Below are 10,986 nucleotides of genomic sequence, written 5' to 3'. Positions count from 1 at the left end.
AAAAGATGTTTCTATTTTAGCTCGAGTAGCTATTGGCTTAATATATATTTTTTTCTCCTCCTTTATTCGCTTAACAGATTGTCATCTAAATACGGTTGATTCACTAGACCAGCTTAGTTGGGTTCCAATTCTGTGTCTAACTTATTTTAGAAACTTGGATTAGAAATTATCATCAGTATCTTGTCAGGTTCAATAATGCAAATGCTTAATGCCAAATGTTGCTTTTTGATACTAAAATAATGCACATAACATTGTGGAAGTTGTTAATTTAATTCGTATATCTTAAGTTACTTTAAATATCAATGGTAGGATCGAAATAACTACATATTCAGTATCATTTCATTAGGGGAGAATGTAAGTAGACCGTATCTGTATTGTACGTTCTTATGGGTCAGGGAGGTTGTTTCCAAATATATGATTGAAAAATTAATTTAATAAGAACATCATATTAAAGTTTAAGATATCACTTAAACAGAGAGCGTCGAAATAAAAAGTTATTGAAGGCATATAAAATAAATTTATAAGAGAGAATTCTCAGTTGCTTCAATAGTTAACTATCTAAACTTTCATGTTATTATTGGCGATCGATTCGATTTCCTATATTATAATCCACTCTCCCATTTCTTTTAATTAAAAATAAATTTATTAGTAATAGAAAAATGTTGAATTACTTGGTAAACATATCATAAGGGCAAAAGAATGTGATAAACGGATAGAGAAACATAAATAAAGAAACAGAAAAAGAGAATTAAATAGAAAACACTGTCTACTTATAAAATAGTTTTCGTTTTCGTTGCATTGTTCACAGTTGAGTGATGAAGATGGATAAACGAAGATCGATGTTGTTGCTCATTGGCATTTTCATTTCTCTGTTATCTTCTGCTCACTCCTTTTATCTTCCTGGCGTTGCTCCTCGCAATTTTCAAACTGTATGTTCACGACACTCAAATCTTTTTTATTTTTTTGGAAGACAAAAAAATATGAGTCTTTTTTTGTTGGATTATAGTGTTGAGAACAATATTTTGAAGGATTTAAACCCTTTTAGAATCTTGGGGTCTTGAGTTCTTGTGATTGTAAAGGGTTTGGATCTGTTGATTTTGACCGACGGGTGAGGTTTTGAGAGAGAGAGAGTATATTCCATTTTGATCTGGGGTTTAGTCTTTTTGATTTGGGGTTTTGGTTTTTTACCCCATTGGGTAATGGGTATGATCTATTTTTGTTGATAGAGCAATGCCATTCACTCAGAATGTATTAGGAATTAATTAGCGCATTTGATTGATACTTAAGCTTTGGTTTCCAGCTTAGGTGAACTAAACTGAGAAATGTAGTGTGTGTTTTAGCTTTGAATTCGCGTTGCGAGAGAGGAAGAGGTTTTGAGGATGTCGTTCTTAAGAAAATGGTGATTTGGCGGTTGAGTTTGATTGACACGAAGATTGAAGTTGTTTGACGAGCTTTTCTGATGGTTTAAGCGCATAATGTTATGGAAATTGTTTAAAAGAAATTATTGGGTACTCTTTGACTATGTCGCTCGGACTCTGCACAAATGTTGCCCCACCCGTGTCGAATCCTTCAAAAATGCACTACTTTTGGAGGATCGGACATGTATTGTCAACATGTTTGAATAGTTTGAGCATCATAGCTCTTTGGACTGGTTGCTTGGGGTAGAAAATATATATAAGAAAAAGTATCGGTTGAAAGATATAATTTTGCTATTTTGAGCATCTCTCTTTCGGATTTCTATCTACTGTTTGATTGTTCCTCCTTTCGAAAATGAAGATTTTCTGATAACTCTGCATCCTGCTTGCTTCTGTGTCATGTTTAATTGTTTCTCACTGTCTCTCTTTTTCGACTTTTTTCTTCTTTTTTTAACAGGGTGATCCTCTTAATATCAAAGTGAACAAGCTGTCATCTACAAAAACACAGCTTCCCTATGACTACTACTTCTTGAAGTACTGCAGACCTGCCAAGATTGTGAATAGTGCGGAGAATTTGGGGGAGGTTCTTCGAGGTGACCGCATAGAGAATTCAGTTTATACTGTAAGGACATTTTTCTTTCTATCTAGTTTGATAATTGCAGAAGGAAAAAGAAGAAAGATTCTTTTTCTTAAAAAAACTAATATGTCCTTATGTTTAAACTTGCTGAGTGAATCTATCCTTTTGAATCATTTTACAGTTTCAAATGAGACAAGAACAACCATGCCAAGTGATTTGTAAGCAAAAGCTCGATGCTGAATCTGCAAAGAAATTCAAGGAGATGATTGATGATGAATACAGAGTTAACTTGTAAGATTTTTGCTCTTGTCCACTAAATCTACTTTAATCCTCATGAACTTGATATTTGACTATGTTTTGCGCATCAATTGAACTACAGAGTTGATGTGTAAGGATAAATTTAGTTTCTCTTTTCCCCTGAGAATTTAGTTTAGTCCTACTGTGCATTATTACTTCCTCGTGCTTTGACACCTGAATTAAAATTCATCATTAAATGTTCATCTGATGGTGCAGGATTCTGGATAATCTTCCAGTTGCAGTTCTTAGACAAAGGCGGGATGGTATCCAATCAATTACTTATGAGCATGGTTTCCGTATTGGGTTCAAGGGCAATTATGCTGGGGTTTGTGCAGTCTTTGAATTGCTATAGAGTATAGACTGATGGCTTAGTCCTCGCAAATTTAGTCTTAACTGTTTTTGCATTCACTTTCTGGTAGAGCAAAGAGGAGAAATATTTCATCAACAACCACTTGAGCTTCCGAGTCATGTACCACAAGGATCCTGAAACCGATACTGCTCGTATTGTTGGGTTTGAAGTAACACCAAACAGGTTTCAGTGCTTTACACCTATGCCTCGCGTGTTTCTTTTTTCTTTGCTCTTCCTCTTTATCTCCCGGTGTGTGGGAGGGGACTATTATCCTTGTTCTTCATTTCTCACGTGCTTTTGTTGATAGCATCAATCATGAGTACAAGGAGTGGGATGAAAAGAACCCTCAGGTGACAACATGCAATGAGAATACAAAAAATTTAGTTCCAGGTAGCACTGTTCCCCAAGAAGTAGAGAAGGATAAAGAAGTCATATTCACCTATGACGTTTCTTTCCAGGTATTCTCTTATTGAACTTTGTCCTTCCTACGTCTGGCTTGAAGCAGTTATTCTTCGTCTTCATCTGAAGATATCTTAGTTACTATTGTTGTTCTTACTTAGGAAAGCAATGTAAAATGGGCTTCTCGTTGGGATACATACCTGCTCATGAATGATGATCAGATTCACTGGTTTTCCATCATAAATTCCCTTATGATTGTCCTATTCCTTTCTGGTATGGTTGCGATGATCATGATGAGAACTTTGTACAGAGATATCGCAAACTATAATCAATTGGAAACCCAAGATGAGGCTCAGGAAGAAACAGGATGGAAACTTGTTCATGGGGATGTTTTCCGTGCTCCAACTAATTCTGGGTTACTTTGTGTTTATGTCGGAACTGGTGTCCAAATATTTGGTATGACACTTGTGACGATGATTTTTGCTCTGCTTGGTTTCTTATCACCTTCGAACCGTGGTGGGCTTATGACTGCTATGGTTCTACTATGGGTATTCATGGGCTTGTTGGCTGGCTATTCTTCTGCTCGTTTCTACAAAATGTTTAAAGGAACAGAGTGGAAAAGGATTACCTTGAAAACTGCTTTCATGTTCCCCGGAATACTTTTTGCCATCTTCTTTGTGCTGAATGCTCTTATCTGGGAAGAGCATTCCTCTGGAGCATTGCCATTCAGTACTATGCTGGCTCTAGTGTGCTTGTGGTTTGGGATTTCAGTACCTTTAGTCTTTGTTGGCAGCTACCTTGGTTACAAAAAACCAGCCATTGAAGACCCAGTCAAGACGAACAAAATCCCTAGACAAGTACCAGAGCAAGCATGGTACATGAAACCAGCCTTTTCAATACTCATTGGGGGCATCCTTCCTTTTGGAGCTGTTTTCATCGAGTTATTCTTTATCTTGACGTCCATATGGCTGAACCAGTTCTACTACATCTTTGGCTTCCTCTTCATAGTTTTCCTGATCTTGATAATCACATGTGCAGAGATAACTGTTGTGCTCTGCTACTTCCAGTTGTGCAGTGAAGACTATAATTGGTGGTGGAGGGCTTATCTGACTGCTGGATCCTCCGCTTTATACCTTTTTCTCTACTCTGTATTCTATTTCTTCACCAAGTTGGAGATCAGCAAGCTGGTTTCAGGCATATTGTACTTTGGTTATATGTTGATCGCGTCATATGCCTTCTTTGTGTTAACTGGAACAATCGGCTTCTATGCTTGCTTCTGGTTCGTTCGGAAGATCTACTCTTCAGTGAAGATTGATTGATCAAAGGAGAGCTCATAGTTTGTCGTTAGTATAGTGAAAAGGGTCTGTAATCTGAGTTCTGATGATGCCGAGATTTGGAAAAAAGGCACTAAAAATTTTCACCCCGTAGCACATTGGCCGAAGTGTAAGTTGCAGCCTGTATAACAGTTCAGTCCTCTGGAATTAGCTTAGGCTTTGGCTTGCAACTTTCTTATCTTCTTTTCCTTTACACTGTTGCTATCTTACTTTTAAGCAATTCATCTGGTAGATCCTGATAAAAGAAGTTTGTCCCAAAGTTATATGATCCTTGATTGATAAGATTTTTCAACAAAATCTCTCTCATAAGCTCATTCCTAGAGACAACTTAAAGTTGGATCAACTTAGAATATGTTATTATTATGAGAGAACATTTGTATGAAATATCCTTCTTAACACAATTCAACTCAAACATCACGTTCATGTTAGTATAAAGAGAAGTACATCCCTGTTATATTTGCTCGGATATTGAGTCGAATTATTCCAAAAGACACTTGTGTTATGGGAAAAATTTCAATACGTTTGTTGGTAAGATATCAAATCAAGTTTGAAATTGTGCATAGTAGTCACTTGAGTATAAGAAGTATCCAAACTAAGTTCAACACCTAGGACAAATTTTAGTTATCATGTGAGAAAGATTTCTTCCTTCGGAATACAGAAAAACAGGCCTCAAATTCATCCTTGAAGTGCACACATTATGAGCAAGTTTTATCCCATAGGAAATGAAACGAAGAAAGATCAGCTATAACTGTCGTTAGCATATATAGATAGACCCTCAAAAACCACAATGTTAAATGTGGCTATTATTCGGTCCAAAATCAACCCAAGAAACAACAGGCACCTAATGAAAAAAAAATTCCTGTAGTAGGTATGACTTTGGTATCAAGATGTACATACTGCCATTGGTCAAAATTCACCAACTAAAGCTAATAAATAAATCCTCAGCCGGAGTGCGTTTTCGTTCTCCCGTTCCTCTGCCTGCAATTAAAAATGATACTTAGTTAGCAGTGTCAACAAAATGAAATGTTGGGGATGATAGGGAGAGGGGGAGCAATAGTTGATGAAGAGAAGGTAGCACTGACCAAAAAGCATCTTTCTTTTCTTGTGCTAACAACTCTTCAAACGAGATATCAGGCAACTCAGCTTCTGTGTTTTCGATTAATTCAGAGGATTTTGCTTTCATTTCCATGTCCGCACCAATTTCAAGCATCTTCCAAAAGAGAGAAGAAGAGGTCAATAAGAAGTGGCGAAGTACAGACTCAAGGAATAAACTTTGCAAGAAGAGATTCTAACACGGTGCAAGGGGAAAAGGATCAAAATGGAGATCGGAAGATTAAAAGGACAGAATTTTCATGTTGAATTCGCGACGTGATAGTATAGTATGATTTTATACCTTCTTGTATGCTGGCGAAAGCTTCAGCTGTTGCTGCAGCCAATTATATACAAAAGCATCCTCTTCCAATCGCTTCTGTTCTAATTCTAGCTTGTATATCTTGCAGTCATAAAAAACTCAGTTAACATTTATTGGGAATGAATGAAAACAAATTTTCAACTCAAGAAAGATCGATAGAAGGGAGATGTCCAATACCTGCTGCCTTAGGCGAACAAAGGAAGATCTGTCAGCCTTAAAGAGTAAGGCCTTTGTTATTGTGAATCTTCGTTGAATAACCTCAGACCTGTTGAGGAAGAACACATCTAATTACTAATGCAGACGATACACACTCTCTCTCAACTATTTTTTTTTTCTTTTTGCGGGGGAAGAAGAGGCGGAGGGAAGGGGGTGGGGAGGGATCAGGAATGTGATAAGGAGAAAGTATAGGAACAGAAGGCTAAGAATTCCAAAATATAGAATAGAAGCACATTGACATAAAACCCATAGCAGAACTATTCATGCGATAAAATTTGCAAGTCATTGAAGTAAACCTAAGAGAAAACAGAAGGTCTGGAATCTGGATGGAGAAGAAAGGGGTGAGGGTGGCAAAATAAAGTATCTTTGACAAAGGTTAAAGTTGCATGTGTGCCTGAAAAGGCCATTTGAGAACTGGAAAAAACTCTTGGAAAAGAAATGTCAAAAATATAAGAGGTACAACTTTGTAAGTAGCTATATCTTAGACTTGTGGATCTTTTGTAAATCTGACTCCCAGCACAGAATTTTGTGCTGATGAATATCATGTTACACCATTGTCAAAAATGAAAAATAAAAATTATAAGCAGTTATAAATTAAAAGAGCAGATGAATCAAGTTGTTGATCCTGATAAAAGAGCAGATGTGGAAAAGGAAATATTCAGCATAATATAGTACTTATCCAAAAAAAAATATTGAACGTACTTGTGCTGTAGCTCATTCCTTGCTTCAACCAAGCAATTAACAAATTGACCAACCTGCATCATAGTACAACAATTACGAATCTCAAAAATCTGCACGAGCAAAGCCAATCCAAATATCTAAACAAAAGAATGAAAACCCTAACAGAATATGACTAGGGAGAATAATGTTACCTTTGTAAAAAAAAAATGATTAGGGAGAATGAAACTCACTAAGTTGAGCTGGATTATATTCCATTATTTATTCTTAACGAAATAAAATTTTAGCTTTGCATTTGAATTGACAGAAGTAGGAGAACAATGATGAATAACATTATGACCTCCATACATAACTATAATAAATCCCAAATGGGAACTTCACTCTTTAGAAGTACACATCATACACTAGAATATCAGGATAACTATGCTAATAGATTTGTCCTGATTTGTGTAACTTCAATGCACTACTGGGAAGTTCTAACTTCTCAAGAGCATTCATGACATAGCTTTAGGCAGAATATTCCACAAGAAGGTTGGTATCACAGAACTTCTCGCTCATGCACTTGGAACAAAATGGCCACGGACTGCCAAACCTAAACCGACCCATTTTTTATCTGCCTTGCACTCTGGTGAACAGATGTTTGATTCCACTAATCCATCCAATAGAAACATCAAATGATTGACCAAAGTTACATCTCAGTATTTTCATCTAATGAATGCTTTCTGCCTGTTAAGCAATTCCTCTAATGTGCATAGAAAAATCAGTTAAAAGAGAAGCATGGATCATCAGTCCCACCCAATAAATATCATCACCTGCAACCAAGCCTTGACTGAAGTTTATAATTGTCGATCAGCTAATTAACTACATAATATATCTCTGCTTCATTGATCACCTCCAAGCATAATTTTCAGGCATGCCTCTCTGCCCTACCTTTGTGGGGTAAGGTCGTACACCCCGCCCTCCCCAGAGCCCACTTGTGGAACTATACCGGGTTTGTTGGTGCTGGTGTTGTTACACTGATAAGTCTTGGATCCACAACAGATTTTACAAGCTGATAGTGGATAAAAGCATGGGGAACATAAAAGTGTTCTTGCTGAGCACTTGACGCACATCCCTACTTCCTAACATTCCACTTAGATAAGCAACTAGCTCGCACAAACTTCAAACTGATTCCCATCTACTTGCTAAGGTATCCAAGGTATAACTCAAAAATCCTGATGCAGAATCATACACCCAAGGCAGAGAAATTCGGAGGGACCAAGCCTATTGTTGGCCTTCGGTCTTGAAGGTCATAAGGAGCATTGTCTTAAAATACATTCTCAAGGGGTAACTTGAGCCCGCTTGCAGGTTGAGGCGTTTGCCCCTATGCTTGAGGCACACCTTCTCTGAGGATATGCTAATAGACGCAAGGGGTACCTTAAGCCTGCTCGCAGGTCGAGGTGTTTGCCCTGTGCTTCAGGCACACCTTCTCTATGTATGATAGAATAGCTACACAAGAGAGATGCATCATTATTCTTATCTATGGATGCGGCTACCAATATGCTTACCCCCAGTGAAAAGCTAATACTTCACAAAGTTCCACGAAGTCAATTTCTTGATTCCTACCTAAGGTGGATACTCACTCAATGCAGACACCTGAAACATCGAGGTAATTTTATTAACAATCATACCAAGACTGTGCTGACAGATAACCCAAAAAGTGCAGATCTGCCCCCTTCAATAGGTTTGATAAGATCAAGGCTTTGCACACTTTTGTAATTTTTAACGCACTGTCGTCTACCTTGGTGCTTTTTATACAGTTTATAAAATATCATTTCTTATCAAGAAAACAAGACCATTATGTATGCCATATCATCTACAACGTTTCTCCTAATCCAGAAGTGCAGATTTAATTTTTTTTCACAGATAACCCCAAGGTATAGTTTTTGGAGACAACTAGGCTTTACAAAATGTAATGTGTTCTTCTTTCCCTTCTAAACACGTGTTGTTCATTTATGACAAATTGTCCAAATGATACATGATGAAATTGTCCTCCAGCTTTGACACTGGATTTTATCTATTCTTAGTCCTTTTCAGTTGTTGATTTGTTATCTATTCTTAGTCCTTTTCAATTGTTGATTTGTTATTTCAAGTCATTTGGCATCAACCACTTGACTCCAAAAATACTCATAAACATTGACCAAATTTTTGAATTAATATTTTCCTTCCAATTAATTAATTGGCTCAGTACAAAACTAAACAACTTCTTTCACCTACTCCCTCAAATTAATATTTTCCTTCCAACAAATTATGTAAGACGTGTCTTCGCGAAAACAAAGTGATCAGCCCCAAAAACTGTTACTCTTAAAAAAGACTGGTGTAGCTTAGAAAAATAAACACTCCCCAGGATAATATTTAATTCTTGTCTTAAGGACAAGAAAAGAAATGGTTAAAGGGCGAGGACGCCTTCTATCTAAATTCTAATTGCTGGCAAACATTGAATTGTGTTACACTTTTATCTAGCTCCCAATGTATGACAAGACTTATCCCTATGGAGAGTTAAAATTAAGCTGGACCGATTGTTAAGCTCATGAAACCTTAAAGGAAATACCATTCATGTTCAAGTTAGAAATGCAGATTTCTTCATGATAAAGACAGGTTAAATTGATCAACAATCAAAATCTCGGTACAAACATCACAAGCAGGTAACTGGGTAAGTGATACAGTGATGTCTTTGTATGTACCTTAATTTACTCATACATACAAAGAACAACCTTCCAATTCAACAATGGCCACATCGAGAAGCAACCTTTACTAAATTCAACCTTTATGTACCTTGATTTAGTCATACAAACAAAGAACAACCTCGGCGTAGCTAGTAAAGTTGCTGTCATGTGACCAAGAAGTCACGGCTTCAAGCCATGTAAACAACCTCATAAATGCAAATGCAGGATAAGGCAGCATACAATAGACCCTTGAGGTCCGGCCCTTCCCCAGACCCCACACATAGCGCAAGCTTAGCTCACCGAGCTGGCCTTTATACATAGAACAGCCTTCCAATTCAACAATAACCACATAAAGACTCGACCTTTACTAGTTTCAAACATTGGGTTTATGTTATATTACACAATTAACAATCAAGCAAAGAACAGAAAGAGTAAAAAAAAAAAAACCTGAGCCAAAGTCAATCCATTAGACTCATGAGACCTAACAAGCTCATCATAATGCTGCTTAATTTTCCTCTGAGTAGCACTCGACGACTTCGTAAAAGGGTATAAACACACCAATTCCTCCTTCTCCTTCACAACCCCAGTATCCTTCTTCCCTTCCTCTTCACTATTCGAATCGGGTCGTTTCTTCTTGACCCGTTTCTTCTTCTTCGTCTTCTCCTTATCCTTGTCACCCGCATCGCAGCCCGATTCAATCTCACCCGGGTCATCACCCAATTCATTAGCAAACAATTTCGCCCATTTAGGTGAATTAGAAGGTAAGATCTCAAGAAGAACCGAATGGGTCAAATGGGTTAAATGGGTCGGGTCAGATTTCTGCTCCGATTGCTCCTTATCTTCATTAACTTTAATTAACTGTTGATGGGTGTTGTTGTTGTTAATTTTCTTGTTCTTAGTGAGTTTAGAGTAAAGGGAAACAATGAGAATGGTGAGAGAACAAAAAGAGAAAGTGAAGAAGAAAAGTATGAAAGGAGATAACAGTGATTGTTGTTGTTGATGATGATGAATGTGACAGTAAGGTGGAGAAAAAGGGGAGAAAAATAAGAGAAAATTAGGAGTAGCCGCCATGGGAATGCGTCATTTACAGAAGATAAAGAACAGAGAGACGTACAGTAGATAGAACCTGCAGTTTTTTAGGGAGAGATAAAGGACTTTCTTGTATACAATATATACACTGACTCCATATTTGTTAAAGTCTATCTATAAAATATTACTCCCTCTCACCCATTTTATCTGTTTCAAATTGGGATAAAAAATAATCATCGGTAAGATAACTTTATCATTTTATCCCTCTTAATTATATCTTATTGTTAGTTTCAATATTAATGGATGGCTAATATCAAAACACAATTTATATTCTTAATGGTGTACTCTTAATGGTACTCCTCTTTGTAACATTTTTTTAAGAATATTAATAATAAGAAATAATCAATTACACTAAGGATATAATAAAAAAATTATCTTGTCTTGATAAGTGAAAAAGGATAAGTAAAATGAAACAATAAATTAGAAAATTTAGGACGAGCAAAATGGGACGGAGGGAGTATGTTGGTTTTGTTTTCTTTGGTTTTCTTTGTTGTTACTTCCAATTTTGAGCTTGAA

The 10,986-nt window shown here is 36.8% G+C and overlaps 2 protein-coding genes and 1 long non-coding RNA gene across 3 annotated transcripts; 2 read left to right on the top strand and 1 right to left on the bottom strand.

Moving 5' to 3' along the window:
• Nucleotides 1-637: 637 nt before the first annotated feature.
• LOC107861737 (transmembrane 9 superfamily member 7) lies at nucleotides 638-4,668 on the top strand. The gene is made up of 7 exons (XM_016707088.2): nucleotides 638-929; nucleotides 1,873-2,037; nucleotides 2,174-2,283; nucleotides 2,506-2,614; nucleotides 2,709-2,821; nucleotides 2,946-3,096; nucleotides 3,199-4,668. The coding sequence occupies exons 1-7, from the start codon at nucleotides 816-818 to the stop codon at nucleotides 4,354-4,356; spliced, it is 1,920 nt and encodes a 639-aa protein (XP_016562574.2). The 5' UTR covers nucleotides 638-815; the 3' UTR covers nucleotides 4,357-4,668.
• Nucleotides 4,669-5,109: 441 nt separating this feature from the next.
• Nucleotides 5,110-10,581, bottom strand: LOC107861739. Its single transcript, XM_016707091.2, has 6 exons — nucleotides 9,829-10,581; nucleotides 6,701-6,753; nucleotides 5,960-6,047; nucleotides 5,765-5,863; nucleotides 5,454-5,581; nucleotides 5,110-5,349 (listed from the first exon to the last, which is right to left on the bottom strand). Exons 1-6 carry the CDS (start codon nucleotides 10,450-10,452, stop codon nucleotides 5,313-5,315), a joined length of 1,029 nt encoding a protein of 342 aa, XP_016562577.2. The 5' UTR covers nucleotides 10,453-10,581; the 3' UTR covers nucleotides 5,110-5,312.
• On the top strand, nucleotides 5,580-6,088 carry LOC124897266. The gene is made up of 2 exons (XR_007054003.1): nucleotides 5,580-5,750; nucleotides 5,871-6,088. It is a non-coding gene; the product is annotated as an uncharacterized LOC124897266 (long non-coding RNA).
• Nucleotides 10,582-10,986: the final 405 nt, after the last annotated feature.

Source organism: Capsicum annuum, chromosome 3 (assembly GCF_002878395.1).
Source record: "Capsicum annuum cultivar UCD-10X-F1 chromosome 3, UCD10Xv1.1, whole genome shotgun sequence".
NCBI classification, from domain to species: domain Eukaryota; kingdom Viridiplantae; phylum Streptophyta; class Magnoliopsida; order Solanales; family Solanaceae; genus Capsicum; species Capsicum annuum.
The sequence above is the reverse complement of the archived record's forward strand: the minus strand, read 5'-3'. Positions and strand labels throughout refer to the sequence as shown.